This window comes from Tupaia chinensis, unplaced genomic scaffold (assembly GCF_000334495.1).
Source record: "Tupaia chinensis unplaced genomic scaffold, TupChi_1.0 Scaffold146177_1, whole genome shotgun sequence".
NCBI lineage: Eukaryota > Metazoa > Chordata > Mammalia > Scandentia > Tupaiidae > Tupaia > Tupaia belangeri.
The window spans coordinates 1,209,462-1,228,644 of record NW_006206032.1 but is presented as its reverse complement, the minus strand read 5'-3'; the positions used below and the strand labels follow the sequence as shown (position 1 = coordinate 1,228,644).

Below are 19,183 nucleotides of genomic sequence, written 5' to 3'. Positions count from 1 at the left end.
TTCAGCAGGCTGAGGCTGATACGAGGAACACTGGTGGGCTGATGCACACTGAAGTTTATAGTGCCTCCCATAAAAAGTACCTATTAGTTTTAAAGTAGTAATCCCAGAATGCATTGCAGGGAACACTGTATTCTCCTGGGCCATCTTTTTTCCCCAAACAGTTGTTTTTCCTTGTGTTTGCAGATATTGATGAATGTCAGCAAGGGAACCTGTGCATAAATGGGCAGTGCAAAAACACGGAAGGCTCCTTCAGGTGTACCTGTGGACAGGGATACCAGCTGTCGGCAACTGAAGATCAGTGTGAAGGTAGGAGTGTGGAAGACAGACTACTGAGATTTCAGCTCAGGGCTCCTTGTCTGTGAAAATGTATAGACAGTAAAGTGAGAGTGGCTTTTAAAAATTACCTAAACGATTGCATTTTACTCCCAGACCTAAGTCAGGAAAGTCCATGAAATATGAAAGAGTGAAATCTGAAGAACATGGCATTAGTGATCAGGGCCTAGGCATTAGTGATCAGAGCCTAGGCATTAATAATCAGGGCCTAGGCATTAATATTAGAAAGAAGAAAGTATACCTCTCTGTGTAATTCTGTGTCACAGAAAGGATTTTGTGGCCATGTGGATATCAGATGAGCTGAGAGAAGGGGGTGCACCATTAGATTTTACGACAAGATCATTGTTGAGGGACGGGGAATATGGAAGGCTAACTGCTAGGGGGCTGAACAGTAAATTAGTGAAAAAGAAACATACGTGGTCTGTGACACTTTAGATCAGGAGTTAGCACACTTCTATAAAGAGCCAATTAGTAAATGAGTATGTGGTGCTGTTTTCCAGGAAAACTTTATAATTATGTAGTGAGATGGATTTGGCCTGTGCCTTTTAGTTTGCCGGCCCTTGCTTTAGACTATCACAGGACTGTGCTCTTTTCCTTTTTATCAGAGGGGTGTGGGGGAGAGATAGAGAGAGGTATTATTGGCAGGGTCTCACTGTCCCAGCCTCCCAATTAGCAAGGGTGACAGGCACGTGCAACTTTGCCAAGCGAGTACAGGTTGGCTCAGGAACCCAGGCCTCCCTTGTGGTATCCACTCTCCCAAACAGTGGCACTGTCTGTGCATCACTGTAGCCACAGGCCTGTGTGCTTTTACACTCAGAGTGTTATTATTGCATTTAATAAAGAAATCCCTGTTTCGGCAAGGTGTACAGGTTACAGCCAAGTATTTGCCACTCATCACTGAACATTGAGATTAATACATGCAGGTTCTGAACTCATCAGTTACACCTTTCAGTTCATCTGGATTTTCTCTCCTAGGGAATTACTGACCTTTAACTAGAATTTCTTTTAAGCCATATAATGAAAACTCTAAATTACAGGGATACATTTGAGAGATGCATGTAAAGCAGTGTCATTTTTGTGCAAACATCACAGAGTGTATTTATCCAAACCCAGATGGTATAGCCCACTCCACACTAGGGTATCTTACGGGGTCACTGTTCTACGTGTGGTCTGTCATTGGCTGAAATATCGCGGTGGAGCACAGGATCGCAATTACAAACCGGATAGTTTATGGGTTTCCTTTATAGGCGTGGTTGAAACCATGTGACGCACCACTCCTACAGCTTCTGTGTCCTCTCTTGCTCGTAGACATTGATGAATGCCAGCACCGTCATCTCTGCAGTCACGGACACTGCAGGAACACAGAGGGCTCCTTCCAGTGTGTGTGTGACCAAGGCTACAGGGCATCTGCGCTTGGAGACCATTGTGAAGGTGAGAATTGCTCCTGGGTGCTAAATTGTAAGATGTCAGAATCAGGAGAGTTCTGGACATCATCTCAGCCTCTGTCCTTGAGGCCAAACTTCTGACTTCACAGTTGAGGATATTAGGTCCTGGCCAAGTATCCTCCCCATAGTCACACAAATAATGCAAAGAAGGGAGTAGAATCCAGGTTTCCCTGGCACTGCTGGGAGCTCGCTTGTAGAACTGTGTCAGCTGCAAGAAGGAAGGAGTTGAAGTTTACCAGCTGTGGAGAGTTTACCCGTGGTGCCTAGTGCTCAAGGATAACACCTTATTTATGCAAGGCCAACTTTCAGATATTCCAAATAAGTAAATGCAAGTTCAATTTCCAGATAATTGGAGGGTTTCTAAGAGCCAAGTTTTAATTCAGTTTTGAGCTTTTTGTATAACATGTTTCTAAAAGCTATCCCTCATGGACAGCATTGTGCGTTCGTTAGCCACTTTCATTCCCTGCCCGGACGCCAGCTCTCTGCAGAGGTCAGGGCTCCTGAGCCAGTCCTACGTCAGGAGAGAGGAAGATCTCCCAACAGGCTTCTTTTTCTCCTTTACCTCCATGTCTATCACTGTCGACTCTGTTTAGTGACAGTGACAGCTTTTATTTTTTTAAATTGCACCTACTGCTTTGCATTTATCAGTTATTTATCAGTTATGAAATCAGAAACATGCATATGGCAGAGGCATGCAGAGGCAGTTTTTGAGTGAGAGTCTTAATTGCACCTTTGAGAGAAGGGGGTGAACTTCTTAGTGAATGTATGGCACACATTTCAATGGCGCCAGATCTTTTCTTCCTCCTAGTTCATGTGCTGAGAAGAAGCCACTGTAGTTTGTGGCATCCTGAATTTCTGAACAGAGGACTTGGCGTAAGTGGTCACAAAATGTCCCTGTTGCTGCCAGAAATGTAAAATGACTCGACCATTGCAGAGGGCAGTTTGGACAGTTTGAGAGGCCTTCATTAGCCTATTGTCTATGAATCAGCTCATAAACTTTTTTAGTGTTTTGCTGTGGGGTACGTGTGCTCACCAGAGAGAAACAGAGACAGAGAGAAAGGGAAAGTGAGAGATCACCCTCTTGGGGGCTAGCCATGCCACAATCCCTTCTCCTCCAGTCTCCTCTTGGGATTTTGGGTATGCATGCACATGTGCCTGGCATGATTTTCAAGCTGCTGGGTCTGGGATTCAAACCATGTAGCCTACTGTGTAGGATCCAATGCCTTAACCTTCATGCTACCTTCTGACCTCCATCAACTTTTAGGATTTTATTTTCAGGTGATAATGTGCTCCAAAGGATTAAAAACACCACGGAATATGGTGATCAGTATACCTAAAAGAAAAAAAAAAAAAAAAGAAACAGACAGATTGGTCATATAGTGATAATACAAGAAGATATGTATGTGTCTGGAAAATAGTACTTGGGGAACTCCAAAAAATGGATACATGTTAGTGGTTCCACATAATTGCCTTCCAAGGTGGGAAGGCAGTTGTATTGAGGGGTGCCAGTTCTGGAAGAATCTACTCTAGACCCATGTAGGTGGTATGGTAGATGCTAAGGCTCTGAAAACCTAAGCTGGCCATCAGCATCTCTTCTTCCCTAATTCCTAGCTAACCTCAGAAGGTAACCAGGCCATTGATGAAGTTGCAGGTAATCAATATTCATTAGAGGGCATGTTCCTCTATTTTGGCTGTAACTATCTTAACAGAAGTTGGAGATGTTTAATCCTAAAAATTCCATTGCATGAGAAGCCTGACAAAAACATTTTAGTGAACTTGTTCTTCATTATTAATATACAGGGGCTAGCAGGTGGTTCAGAGGTTAAGATGGCTGGATCCCACACGACCGACTGCATGGTTTGTAATTGGACCTAGCAGCTGGAGAAACATGCTGGGCACATACATGTGTGTCCAAAATCCCAAGAGGAGAATGAAGGGGATGGGATTGCAGGATGGCCATCCCCCAAGGGAGGGATGATTTCTCTCTCTCTTTCTGTGCCTTTCTTTCCCTCTAGTGAGCAGGCACACACCCTATAGCTAGCTATATATATAAACATTTTTGTTTATAATAAGTATATATAGTGTTTATATATTTTTATATTATATATATTTGTTTATATATATATGTTCCACAAGAACATAAATAGATCATATATAATTATATATCATATATTATAATTATATATATTGTATATGATAAATTTTATATTCCACAAGAAAGGTTCTTTTAGAATATGTAGTTAAGTTCTTTTAAAATCTGAGCTGATTTTCCTAATAGTCTGAGGTATAAATAGCACTGGAGTTTATCCAGCTAATTTGGAGCTTCCATTGAAACTATATTAGCACTTCAGTCTACTAATCCTTCACTAGTACTGTTTCTGACCCTCCTCAGTGGTATTTGGCTGTAATTAACTGAGCTCTGATGCTCACATCCCTCTCAGCTGTGGGAGGAAGAGCCATCTTTCTTGTTGGCTTTTATATTTGCATGTGTAATTTTCCTCTAATAACTCTGGCAAAGACCTTGTTTTCTTACAGCATTACCCAATAATGCTGCTGGCCTTCTTGTAGAGTCAGAGTCCTGATGTCGTGCTCATTTCTGTATGCTCCAGCAGGCTCAGTAGTCACTCAGTCTGTGACGATGGATGGTCTCAGTGGTCCTGGTTCTTAGAACTCTCAGGCATCTCAGCCTTCAAAGGCTCTGCCTCCAACTTGTTCTCCCTTCCAGGCACAATTTTTTTTCTTTTGGCAGAAGCTATGGTGCACATGCACTAACCAGAGAAAGACCAAATAGAGAGAGAGAGAGAGAGAGAGAGAGCAAGCAGCCCCAGGAGGAATGAAACAGAGAGAGAGAGAGAGAGAGTGAGAGAGAGAGAGAGAAAGCAGCCCCAGGAGGAATGACCACGTTGCACTCCCTCTCCTCTGTTCTCCTCTTGGGATTTTGGGCATGCATGTACATGCACCTAGTGTATTTTTTTTTTTCTAAGAGAGATTTGTGCACTCGCCGAAAAGATGGAGAAAAAGGGAGAAATCACCACCCAGGTGGGATGGCCACATTGCAATCCCTTCTCCTCTATTCTCCTCTTGGGATCTTGGGCTTGCCCACACATGTACCTGGCGTGAGAGTAAGCCACTGAGTCTGGGACTTGAACTGCGGTTGACTGCTTGGGAGTCCAATGATGTAACAATTCTACCATCTGCTGGTCCCCACCCAGTGTATTTTCAAGCCTCCTGTTCTGGGACTCAAACCATGCAGTTGTTCATGTGGGATTCAGCTGCCTTAATCTCCTCTGCTGGTCCCCAGACACAATCTTTAACCCTTCCCCAACCCCTCACTGAGGTGACTCCCTGCAGGTACCTCTCAGAACCCAAGAAGATGATTCATTACTTGTTCCGGCTTCTCTTGCCCTTTTATCATGGTTATTTCTTTGTGGACAGAATTTTAAAAGGTGGGGAGAAGAGATAGCATTTCGTTTCTTCTGGTATTTCTTTCCAAGTTGAGTCATTCCTTATTCATTTATATATTCATTCAGCAAATATTTATTTAGTGCCACATATACCTTGGGCACTGTTTTAGGCAAAAACCAATACAGCTGACTTTACCCTGTTAAAAATACTTATTTTAGGACCAGCAGGTGGTGTGGTGTTTAAGATGCTGGACTGCCACATGGTCGACCTTGGTTTGAGTCCCAGACCTGGTGGCTTGGAAATCACACTGGGCACATGTGTGTACATGCCTAAAATCCTGAGAGGAGAAGAGTTTGCAATGTGGCCATCCCCTTATGGGTGCTTTCTCATTTTCCCTCTCACTGTCTCTTTCTGGCAAGAGCACATACTCTATGGCAAAGACCTTTAAACAAAACAAAACATATCTCTGTCTCTCTCATTCCGTCCCCTATCATGTTCTCTCACCCTCCCTCTCTTTCATTACAATAAATTTAAAAAACAAAAAAAAACAAAAAACAACAACAACAACAACAAACCAGTCAAACAGAAAAAAAAACAAAAAACAACAACAGCAACAAAAACCCAGTCAAACAGCCCAGCTGGAAAAACACATGAAAAAAAAAAATGTTAACCCCCTCTGGTTGAGACAGTCACTCTGGCTACATATTATGTTTTAGGGTCAGTGTTCGGCAACAAACACTTTAATCTGGGTCAACACTCACAATAACTAGTTTGTATTTTGACAGAATGAGGCAATAAGGCACTCTCTCATTTCTCTTGTGGGTGCCCTGTGAATTGCACAGAAACCAGCTCATTGGGTGATTGGATTCTGTGAGGAAAACTGAATTCACTGTATCCATGCTTGAACCAGACATCAGGGAGTTTGAGAGGGCCTGCAGTCATCTCCATACTCGCATCTTCCTGGAACCTTTCAAGCATTTGAACAGCAATCATAATTACATGCAAGAAATACCATAAAGTGCCAAAATCTGAGAAAACAAAGAAGGTTTTGTTTTTAGCTTTCTTCAGTGTTAATTTAAATCCTGCACATACACAACAGAATAGGAAATGGAGTGTGTTATGAATAATGAGCTCTGACCTGGAGTAAATGTGGTAATAGATGGTCCTCCAGAAAGAACTGCCTGATGATGTTCATGCAGCAAGAGAGTCATTCATTGTCCCATGCTTACAGTCAAAACTCATTACTAGTTACATACACCACTTGTAGTTGCACATATACTATATGTATGTATATGTGTGTGTGTGTATAATCCAAGGAACACCAACCCTGTTGATGACGGTTGTTGAGTGACTTCAATGAGACTTTTGATCTTGCTGCTCGCCCCTTCTGCAAAAACTCCCTCCTCTTCTCCACCTCCTCCACATTCTACCCTGCTTGCTGTCAAGACTATAAATAGATTCTCTTTCATGAAACTTACTTTGTTTTTATTTTTAGATTTTTGCTGTAAGGTGTGTATGCTTGTCAGAAAGAGACAGAGAAAGAAGGAAAGTGAGAAATCATCCTTCACCAAGGGGGGACGGCTACACTGCAATCCCTTCTCCATTCTTCTCTCAGAATTTTGATCACATATTCACACGTGCCCAACATATTTTTCTCAAGTCACTGGGTCTGGGATTTGAACTGTGGAGTCAGTCATGTGGGATCCAGCACCTTAACCACCATGCTACCTCTTGGCCCTAATTTGTTTGTCTATAATCCAGAGGGTACTTGACTTCACCAGACAGAGACAAAAGAAAGAAAGAGGAAGGAAGGAAGGAAGGAAGGAAGGAAGGAAGGAAGGAAGGAAGAAAATGGTCAAGCAGGGAGGGACCGTGGTGCCACTCATCCCCTGCTTTCTGTGACAGTTGAGGAACATAAGCCTCGAGGGCCTGATGCAGATGGCCAATGAGTGCTTCCGCTCAGCACCCATTCACAGAGTGCCTTTAGCGTCTCAAAGGTGTCACCAAAAATACCATCTCATCCTAATAATGATCTCTAGTCCTTAAAACAGCCCATTCTGCAGAGGAAAACCAGGCAGAAGGACCAAGAACCTGCCTCTCAGCCACAGAGCTTGCAAGTGGCAAAGCAGAGGCCTTGCACCCGGTAACCAGCCACTTTCTCAATCCCTCCCACTCCAGGAGGGGCAGGGGCTGATACTTTAGGGGGACAAAAAAAGAAATTCAAGGGAGGATGGAGCTTAGATTTATTTTTCCTTTTTTTCCCCCTCAATTCTATTTTTACGAGACTTTTCCTTAACCCAACATTTTTTCAGGTCCCCCTTCTGATTTCTCATGGGCTGGAAGCCAGGGCCCTCTGTCATACAACAGCAGAAAAATGCCCAAATGAGTCCTTGAGCAGGAAGGTCACTATACATTGCCTGGACTAGGGCAATTCCTTAGTTAGAGGAAAAGAAACTTCAGGTGTAAGCCATTCTGCATCCCACAGTGGGTGCACACCCACTATACGCATCCCTGGGAAGACCACGCACCAGAGAGAAGAGAGCTCCCGGCAGGAGAATGTGAGTCCCCGGCAGAGGCGTCATCGCTGGCAGCAGTAAGGGGACCAAAGCCTCCACTGTGCGGGGTTTCTGAAAGCCAGACCGCATCCCAGAAGGGAGAACGAGAGGGCCAAGTGCCCAGTGGGGCTATGTCCTTTACATTGTTACCAGTCAAGGACAAAAACTACTGGGTTGGAAGCTTTTTCCAGCTCTTCATATAAACCTGGAACATAAAAAAAAGCTGGTAAGGGAAAGGGGGGACACTGGAGAGGAAATGAATCCCAAGTTCAGAGGTCCCTGGAGGGAAGAGGCACCCACTCTTAGAGAATGAAGGGAAAAGGCACACCAGGATAGAGCTACCCGGATGTGAGGCATTTATATCAATTTAGCAAATGGTCTTCTCATTAGTAAGAGCTACTAAACATTAGCCTCAAATTAAATTAAGGAAGGAAAGAAGGAGGAAGGAAGGAAGGAAGGAAGGAAAGAAGGAAGGGAGGGAGGGAGGGAGGGAGGAAAAAGAAAGAACCTCCCAGTGGGGTGTGGTCACACTTCTATCCCTTCTCCTCTGTTTTTTCTTCTTGTTGGGATTTGAGGCATGCATGCCCATATTCCTGGCATGTTTTTCAAGCTGCCAGGACTTCAACTGTGTCAACCATGTGGGATCTGACTCCTTTAACTACTAGATTATAAGAGACTGGCTCAGTGAAACTTTTTTTAAACATTTATGATATTTATTTTTGCTAAACTCATGTGACCTCTAAAGTTGGTACTATTCTTTTGCCAAATGGTTACATTTCTTGACAATTTTATATCAAATTGTTCTTGGGTATATAAGGCAATTTAATCTTTTATTTATTTTTAAAAATATAATACACTTTGTTTCTTTGAATGTACATTTCTCCTTGAGGGCATGCCAAATACTCTAAAATTTTTTGCATAATGCATAATACGGGATCAAGTATAACCAGATGAAGCATGTCAAGTATGCTCAATATATAGTTAACAATTATGTATAATTGATGCATAATAATTGCATATTTATATGAAAAAGGAATTTAACAATATTTTATAAATATTTTTGCTCTTTATCATGAAGATTGTTCATTATGGAATTTCTACTTTTTCTCTTATTAATTTCATCAGATGTTTAAAACTTCTCTTTATATGTTGCTCAAAGCTATGTCTTGGGACCAGAAGATAGTGTGATGGCTATGTCGCTGAACTCCCATGTAGTCCACTGTGGTTTGAGTCCCGGACCTGGTGGCTTGAACTCATGTGGGCGCATGTGCGTGTGTGCCCAAAATCCCGAGAAGAGAATGGAGGAAAGGGGATTGTGGTGTGGTCATCCCCCATGGGGGAGGGGTGATTTCTCACTTTCTCTCTCTCTGTCTGGTGAGCGCACGCGCCCTATAGTAAAAACCTCTCCAAAAAAAAAAAGAAGCTATGTCTTTTAAAAATGTCTCATTTTTAAAAACTCTTAGACTGCCACTCATTTAAAAACATGTGTTATAATTATCTAAAATAATGTAGTTATGTGATTTTTGTGTGTAAAGAGAAAAAAGTCTAGCTTTTTAATAATATATGTTATTTAGTTTTTCAAAGATTTTTAAATTGGTTTGTAGATATCAATGAATGCTTGGAGGACAACAATGTTTGCCAGGGAGGAGACTGCATCAATACTGAAGGGTCGTATGACTGCACTTGTCCGGTTGGATTCCAGCTAAATGAACATAAGGAATGTCAAGGTACATTTTTTTTTTCAGTCATTATTTACCTAGTTTTTCAGTTTTGCAATGCTTTTCTGAGCCTGTGGTTTTGTCACTTAATTTATATATACAGAATCTATGTCAATTTGTATTATTAAAATGTTTTTCTTGGATCTGAATGACGTATAGGAAGTACTTTTTTCAAGTACAGGATATACTTTGTTTGGCATCATGTCCAAAGCTCAGGTGTGTCAGAACCGTGTCCTCAGTTTGCATGGTTTATGTAAAACAGATATTTTCCTTCCATTGGCCAATCTTGGTTCTAGCTTCTGAATTATCTTTTAACTTCATTTATGTCTTTCATAGGCATACTTTATTTTGTCTCCGCACTGAAATTTTCTGACCTTTTCCTGATCCTTCTTCTGATCTAGTACCCACCATTGTTATTTCCTCTTCCTAAAAAGCCTCACTGATAATTTGGTCACGATTTTATATATTTTTAAAAAGTACTATCACATTCAGTACTAAAAGAACTAATAAAAACACAGCAACATAACTCACATTCTAACAGTTATAGCAGTTTTAATTGAGGATTACTGTGTGCTGAATTCTGTAGGTTTCTCTGTTCACTCTAACCAAAACTTAAAAAGTAGATCATTTGCTCTTACACGTTTTGTTATACCCGACTGCCCTACAAGCTTTTCTGTATTTATTACTCTTTAAATATCCATGCCCATTTTTCCCATTAAAAAGTCATGCTTACATTTACCTTTATAGTGATTGATTTTTGATATTTGAATCAATTTTTTTATTATTTTTCTACCATTATAGAACTGTGTAGCATATTTCAAAGTAAAATCAGTAAAAGATTGTTGGAGTTGTTTTTTATCCACAACTACTAAACGTGTGATTTTTTAATTTAGGATTGCCCTAAATTATGATTCATCTCACATGTTCCAAATTACAATATTCTTGAAGGAGAGGTTGGTGTCTACTGTCTAAATATGGTACTGGAATAGTAGTATACCCTACCTGGTCACTATCCATACCCAGCTGTGTGTCTCAGGGTTATAGACGTTTGAATAAAAAGTCTTTTAAAATTAATGCCCTTAAACATACTGCCATGTACCTCATTTCATATCACATTTGTATTTGCCATTATGATACACTGATGCAAGTTTAATGATTTTAAGTTTTTCAATTTGCCCATTGTGGAAATTAAGTGTCCTTGAATTTAATGTGGTAGGGAAGGAACATTTGAATTATAAATTTATGTGAGAATATTTCTGGTTGGGAAGTTTTACATTTTAACAAAGTGAATTCTGATTTATATAAAAATGCCAAGATATTTAATTAATAAATAAATTACCTGAATCCTTTATTATAGACTTTTTGGTTGAAAAGCAGCAATTTATTTCTTTCTTCTCTCTTGTCACATTTTATTTTGGCCAAATAGAAACAAAACCAAATCTTAGTATCTAAACAGACAAAGATTTCATGTAGCAAATTTTGAAATTTAACGTCTGCAGTTAAATTCCAGAGAACTAAATAAGGTATCTGATTCATTAATTGCACTGCTGTACTTCTCAATACATTAAGTATAGTTCAGTAACAACTTTGACTGCTCCAAGCATATGGAATTTTATCAACTATCAATCATTATTGAATTCACTTTATTCTGTCACCTTTGTTGTTCTTTTCCAGAATAAATTGTCTGTTTGAAAACTGTAAGTTCAAACAAATGAAAGGCATTTTTGAAGCAGGTCTTAGTACTGCTTAAGGAATAATGTCTCTAAATCTGTCCTGTTTCCTTCTTTGTGGAGATGTTTGTAATGGAATAAGTACTCATCTTGTTTTAAATGATCTCTTCTGCTCTGTCATGGGAGGCCACTTCATGATCTTTCATTCTGCCTCAAGTTAGAATTCTACTTCTCACTGCTCCCATGATCATGCCGGCACTCTACAGATAGGTGTAGATTTCAAAGTTTGTGTTAATGCCAAAAATATGATTAATTGACAGTGCTAATAACCATGGGGCATATTTAAATAACAAACTGTGACAGGCACAAACACTAAACCTTGCCTAATATTCTGAAAACAGTTCCATATTCAATCAGGCATTTTAAGTTAGGAGTCTATTTAAGATCCCCCCGGCAAGACTAATGATGGAATACAGACAGTATATCCAGCAAATTCCTTGTTAATAGTCTCTTTAGGAATGTGTCAGGATACACTGGAGATTCAGAACACACTTCAGTTTCACATTTTGACTTACACATGCCAAGCTGTGAATTTCTGTGGGATCTCGGACCCATGAAAGAAACCCAACTTAAATATAGTCTGGCTTTCAGCTCCGAGTCACTAGCAGCATAGTTTAGAAATGCCTCAATAAGTACAATTCAAATTGAATGCATATGTTTCTTTAGTTCCAGATAATCATGTAGTTCTTTCTTAGCAGTTTCCTGGAAAAAAAGTCTGGGCATTCGTCTTCAGTTCCTGTCACCAAACTTTTCAGACAATTACTTGTTGATCAGTGACTTCTTTTGAAACAAGAACTTTGTACCCATGAATTTTCCATGCAAAGTTACAAAGCAGGCAGCTTTTAAAGGGTCGCACTGAGGCATAGGACAGAATGAGGAAGAGATCTCAGCTGCTAGGGCTTGGCAAGATGGATATGGGTCTTGGACTTGATCCTTAGGCCAGTGGGACTTGATGGAACTTCTTTCCAGATAGAGGTGGCTCTGAGCAGCGGGTTTGGAGGAAAGAATGGAACCAAGGACTCAGAGGAGGTCAGATTTGTTAAAAGATCTGAAGTCTTACCAAGAGACAGAGAGCAAACATAGGTGGTTTCAGAGATTTTATAAAAGCAGTGAAGAAGTCCACACAGGAAATCACATTGAGAAATGAATAAGTAGCTGATTCATTGCTTTTCCTTGAAGTATTTGAAAATTAGTGACAATAACAAGAGCGAGAAGGTCATTAAGAAAATATGAGTGATTCTTACTGGTTTCTTATTTTAAATCATCAGTAGGTAGGCCAAATGATCAGGATTATACAGCATGTGTAAGGGTGAAGAGTTCAGGATTTATAAAGAGATATAGATCAATTAGTAATGCCGGAATTTTTGTTAGATCACCAGGGCAGAGCGAAAAGTTGCAGGAGATCCTGGATATAGGTGATTTTATTGGGGGAGGAGAACCACAGGGTCGGTGTAAGCATTCTCTGGAAGTCTCTATCAGGCACTCATGATCTCTACCTTTTCCCTGCAGTTATTCTTGTGGATTCCTGCCTCTCCTAGTATACTGTGAGCTTCCTGGTGGCAAGGGCCCGTCTTATTTATCTGCTCTTGTAGCAAGCCTTAAGCAAATGTTTTCAATTTATTTAAAGATGGACTCTTAAGAGGATTTATTGAGGACCTCTAGTAAGTGGTAAAGGATGGTCTATGAGGCTTCATGAAGATAGGAGCTACCATCTCGATGGTCCTGAGGATGGGTAATTGTCTCTGTGACCCTAATTAATGAGGACCATCACCAATCACTGTTCAGTTAGTAGAGAATGTGCATAACTGAGAATTTTGGTGACTCAACATTCATAAAACACATCAATGTACAGTATTAGGAGTTTGTAACTCAGAGTTAAAGTATGCAGTTCTGTTCCTCAGGAAGAAATCAGTATAATGAGAGTCACAGATGCGTAAACCAACAGGTTCAACATAGTGCAAATAAGCAACTGTATGCACCAGTGCCATTGTGAACAGGTGGACGAGCCTCGAGGAGCTGTTTGTTATCATCTTGGGCACTGTGAGCCAACATAATTAGAATGGGTTTACAGGAACAATAAGCGGGACATTCCATATGTTACCAGTATTCAGGACCACCTCTTGACCCTGGCCACCAGGTCTGTAATTGCTCACATTGAGGGCAAGCAGAGTGGAAGATAGCCAATGCAAGTTTAACTACTGCATGGTCTGTTCATGAGTCTTCATAACCTGAGCTACGGCTCTCTGACCCTCGTTGTGGCTTAGGCACTATGCTAATATTCTGCTTTCACTCACTTATTTCATCATCACAGAGCCTGGCAAATAATAGGAACTTTCCTGGTCTTAAAAGACCTTGTTTTTCTTGTATTTTTACTTCCATTACTATTTCAACCAACTATTGATTGGAATCTGTTTTATTAATATAGTCAGCAAACCTTTGTGGAGTGCCATTTAAGGGTCAAACACTTGAAGGGAGACACATCCAGCCTTGCCCTTAGAAGTGTACATCCTAGGGATCGAAGGGCAAGGGTGTGACAAGTTGCCTGCACCCAGTGATAATTGGGTATAACAGACTTGAGAGCACTCAGTGGGACTTAGTGGGAGAGGACAGGAGAGGAAAAAGGATTTTCAACCAATAAAGACTATTTCTCAAAGTTATTTATCGTATTAGAATGTTCTTCAAGTCTCCAATATGTCTAAATTAAGAACCAGCAGATGGTGTAATGGTTACATCGCGGGACTCCCATGGTTCAAGTCCCAACCCAGTGTCTTAAAACTTACACCAGGCACATGTGTGTGTGTGCCCAAGATCCCGAGAGGAGAATGGAGGAGAAGGGATTGCAGTGGCCATTCTCCCTGGGGTGGGCAGGGGGAGGTGATCTCTCTCTCTGTCTCTCTGGCGAATACAGGTACCCTATAGGAAAAATCTATTAAATAAGAGAGAGAGAGAGAGAGAGATAGCCTTTTGTTGAACCTATGGAATTGCTATTTTTTTATTTGTCAAAAATGGCTGGGCATTGACTGTTTCCTATGAATCAAACTAAATAGTTTTTCTTTCATGACAATTCGGTTTGTTCTGTGGTGTGTTATATGGACAAAGAGAGGAGTTGTGCTACATACATTAAAAAAGAAAAGTCTAGCCATTTTGTAATCGACTTTCCTTACTCTTATGACTGAGACCCTGTGAAACTCTCTCTTACATTCCAGATATTAATGAGTGTGAACAGCCAGGACTCTGTGGGCCTCACGGGGAGTGTCTAAACACAGAAGGTTCTTTTCACTGTGTCTGTGAACAGGGCTTCTCCATCTCTGCAGATGGCCGGGCATGTGAAGGTAAGATAAGCCATAAGAAATCATATGTTACTGTGTGACAAAGCAGAGAGGAGATTGGTTTCTACTTAAATAGGCAAAGGCTAAGATGCTAAAGAGATGCTCATAGCTCACAGCTTCAACACGTTACATCAAGGTGATTGATACCAAAAAGCGTAGCTCAGGGGTTGCTGGGATTTACAAAGAGGATAACCCGGGGTTATGATGGTAAAAATACTCACAGATGATTGCACTACTGGTGCTAAATTAACGAGTTGGAATATGCAGAGGTTGACGGTTCTAGGTGTGTGCAGGGAGAGACTTAAAAGAAAACTGTGGCAACTTCTCTGTTGGAACCTGGGACTCTGTTTTGCTTGTATTTTTTGTCTTGTAGATCATCCTGATCATATATATATATATATATATATATATATATATATACACATATATACACATATATATATATATATGATGTCCTGCTTTATTTTTATTTCTCTGTACTACTGTAAACAAGGGTTTTCTAGAATTATTCTTCTAATATGCTTATCTCTATGGTAATGTGTTTTTATCTGTCAGTATTCATTATTTGTAACCTCTGTATGTTTGCAGGGGTATGGCACTGGTTATTTTGATAAGATTTGTGCTCTTGATGACCTAGTATTAGTAGGTAATAATTCTTGAGGGATAATTCATGGGAACCTTTTTCAAAGTAAAAGAATGCTGTAATCATAATTTTTGTCCATCTCTTTGAGAATCTGGGTTATCAAAACCTGGCAGCATTTTAACAAAGTAAATTGCCCAAGTTCTGTTCCTGGCTAAGTTAGTACCCAGATTCTTTGCCCTAAAAAATAGTGCAACAGGAAGTATCTGCTCTTCTCTCTAGTACCACTGTGGAACCAAGCCGAAGACTGGTGACTAGGTTCATCTGAAACTAATTATTATATTGGGAGGAATAAACTGATCTTATAAAAAGGAGGAGATTGCTGAAATTGCTCTCCTGCTGAGCAGACAAAACATGGATGCCAGAGTTGGCTTCAAGTGGAAGAAAGATAGTGCAGGATGGGGTTTGAGCTAACAGATTCAGGGGTTTGGAAGGGATCAAAAGTTGGGAATTGGAGGAAAACATCATAATAAAGTGGGCGATGAGAGATTTACAAGGAATCCATGCTTCAGTGGTTTGAGTTTTATGTTAATTTTATATTTAGAGCTCAGAGACCAGGGCTTTTTGAAAAGACACTGCATGAATGCATACATTCTTCTAGAGGGATTATGGTATTCCCTAGCTGAGGGACAGGATGCTAGCACATCTGAGTTACTAAAGCAGATTTGCAGAATCCCTGCATTCCCCCAAGAGGCAGGTTTGCTTCTTAGATTAGCTCTAAATCATGCATAGTAAGACTTCCTTCAGTGAAAAAGAGTCCACGTGGTAACTGTTGATGGTTGTGCCATGCCCAAGCTACATTCAGAAAAAGAATGTCCCCTCAAGTGCTCACCAGTAAAGCGGTTATTCCAGAAAAATATCAAATGCAACTATCAGGTTGTCGGAAACCTTGTGTTGTGGTTTTCTATGTCTTTCTGTGCACAAATGTGTCATAACTTTACTGACAACCCAATATATGTTTGCATTTATTTTGTCTTTTGTACTTAATAGATTTTTTAAATTTCTGTACCTTTTAAAAAAACCACTGTACTAATTCCTACAACTCAAAAGTTACGTAATCACTCATTTAGTTTGCTGTTAATGTCATTGGTCATACACTTGGCAAAGACTTGAGTTAAAACGTGTGTTTAGAAAACTTGTAGCACTTTGCAAACTTCTCTGTTCATTAAGTATATTCTCCTGGATATTTGATCTATATTTTCTTAGTTCAATACCTAGACAATTTTATTTGTATTAAAATAGGGGTTTTTTTTGGAATATTATGCTGATCTACGGTAACAGAATAAGAAAGATCCCTAATTATTAGGCATGTTTTTCTCTTTCTAGGATAAGCTCTGCAAGGATTTCATTTTTTTATGGGCTCACGTGAATATGTTAAATGGTCCAAATCTTTTGTTGGACTTAGTCCGAAACTTACGGCCATAGTGCTGTGTCCTGATTCTACCCTGGCTGTGGTAGAGGATAAAGCCAGCTCATGTGATCAGGATTTAGCAATGGAGCTGATGTGCACGGTGTCTGGACTGACACTGAGAAGCTGGCACTCTTGCCACCTACCCACTCATTGCCTTGCCTTTTATCTCTCAGTTATAGTTTCTTTTCCTGCCACCACCTTTCACCCTCCAGCTAGAATTTATCTGTGTATAAAAACAATACAGAGTTCTTTCACTCAGCTCACCTTTGACATCCCATTTTACCTAATCTGCTTGTTTAAAAAAAAATTCACAAGTCTTATGCTCTTTCACTTCTTCCCCCTTTTTTTATTGTGAAATTTTGCTTCATATGAAAGATATTAGTTATTGCATTCATGAGCTGACTAGGGGTTTAGTTTCTTCAGCAGCAGCAGATCACATGTGAGTGGGAGAAGACCAGAGAAACTTGTGGCAGTCCGATTCCCAAGGATTACCACATCTGTCCCCTGGCCCTGTGGGAAAACGCCTGCTGCTCTGTGGCTTGCAATACTTCTCTCCTATGCCTTCTTCCATTCTACACGGGGCCAGGTGCCACTGTGTTCTCCCAGTCATGTTTTTAGCTGAGTTCTTGGATGACTACCATGGGTTGGGTATGTCACTGGCCCTCTAGCCTATTCACATGATAAAATGGCCACATTCATCGAGCAGGGATCCCCAAGGAGTTCAGTAACACTTATGGAGCATGTGGAGCTCACAGAACTTGGGCATTGTTTCCTCCATTGTTTGCCATCCTTAGTGAGTCATGACTAAACCGTGACCAAAATCACCCCCGAAAGCCCTGTCCTTTAGAAAACATCCTTATTTGTTTATTCAACAAGTATTTGTTCAGTGTCTACTATCAAAATTTTGTGTCTGAGTGAAAAATGAAATTATATTATGTGCTTTTCAAACTAGCCTCCCATTGGCTGAATGACAAAGAACCATTAATAAATAGACAAATGGGCATAGATGGCCAGCCAAGGACCCCATTCCTCGCTGTCAGTGTGAATTCTGTCCAGACAGAAGGATAAAAAGTTTGAGTTCACCAAGCGTGAGTCCTAACATTAACTGCGGACTTCAGTCGATAATGACATATCATTGTGGGAGTCTCATCAGTTGTATCAAATGTACCACCCTGGATGTTGATAGTGGATAAGGTTGGGGGAAACAATAGGAATTCTATAATTTGTTTGTTTTTGCCATAGAGCGCATGTGCTTACCAAAGAGACAGAGAGGGTAACTGAGAAATCACTCCCAAGAGGGATGGCCATGCCACAATTCCTTCTACATTCTCTTCCTGGGATTTTGGGCATACGTGCATATGCACCAGCGTAAATTTCAAACCATTAGATCTGAGACTCGAGCTCCACTTGTTCACGTGAGTTCAGCAGCCTTAATCAGCATAATTTTACTACAAACCTAAAACTTAAAGTCTGTTTTAAAAATCAGACATATTTCAGGGCCAACAGGTAATGGTGGTGCTTAAGGCGCTGGGCTCCCACATGGCTGACAACAGTTCAAATCTCGGACCTGGAGGCTTGCTTCCTCACTCTGCCCCCCACCCCCTGCCCCAATCCTGTATGTCTCTGGTGAACGCACATGCCCTATAGCAAATTAAAAAATAATAATAAATAAAAGTAAGTAAATGATTCTTTTTTTAAAAAATCAGATACATTTCTAGCATTATCTATTTTTAAGTTGGAAAGAAAAAGTCAAAACTTTCTATGTTAATTCTGCGTTCCAATTCTCTATTTTCTTCCCCTGGATGATGATGATGTTGTTATTTCTCACTTTTCAAAATAAATACTCTGGCTTGAGTATGTGATCAGCTTCTGCTCCTAGTTTTCAAAACAATCCTATTATTGTTGAGAGACTTAATTACACAATTGGAAAAGATCATCTTGTCGCTTATAATATTTTACTCAAAGTATTCAAAGAATCGTGTCTGATTATTAAACAGCTATAGCGACTCTAATGCCATACCTTTTTAGATATTTACTATAAACCACTCTTTGCTAACACATTTGGCTAAAAGGGAAAAACATCACAAATGCAACTTGCAAAGATGGCCCACTTCTTGCACTTTATTAAGAGCAGTGATACCAGTACAATTGAAAGAAGAGAGGTTCATACTCTTATGCTAACTTTATGTCCATTGGAAGCCAGAAAACCCAGTCTAGGTGCCTTGCCAAGTAAGAAAAATAATGAATTGAGAACTTGGTTTGCCTTCAAATGTTGAGGTACATTTTCTATAGAATGAAATCATAAAGCCATCACTGACAGTGCTCCAGGCAATTAGTGGTTTTGTGGCATGGAGATAGAACTTCAGCTCAATCACCAAAGAGAAAATATTTTGTTCCGTGATTTAGCCAAGTAGGACACCAAAGTGCTCTGACACCATGATAGATTACATCTGGCAGCTTGGCCCCAAGGGTTTTAGGTTTTTGGTAGTTTTAGGATCTGAAACTGAAAAATATACTAAGAGAATATTACTTGAGTGGGGGTTTTTTTTGTTGGTTTTTTGTTTTGTTTTGTTTTGTTTTTTAGAAAGGGTCTTTAAAAACAAGGTCTACTCTTTCC

General features: G+C 40.2%; 1 protein-coding gene across 2 annotated transcripts in view; it reads left to right on the top strand.

Moving 5' to 3' along the window:
- LTBP1 (latent transforming growth factor beta binding protein 1) overlaps nucleotides 1-19,183 on the top strand; it is a 269,142-nt gene that overhangs the window by 173,054 nt on the left and 76,905 nt on the right. For both annotated transcript variants that reach the window (XM_014584279.2, XM_027768415.1), the window contains exons 17-20: nucleotides 184-306; nucleotides 1,642-1,764; nucleotides 9,343-9,465; nucleotides 14,393-14,518. In XM_014584279.2, the coding sequence (XP_014439765.1) occupies nucleotides 184-306; nucleotides 1,642-1,764; nucleotides 9,343-9,465; nucleotides 14,393-14,518 (495 nt within the window). The remainder of the gene's footprint in view (nucleotides 1-183; nucleotides 307-1,641; nucleotides 1,765-9,342; nucleotides 9,466-14,392; nucleotides 14,519-19,183) is intronic.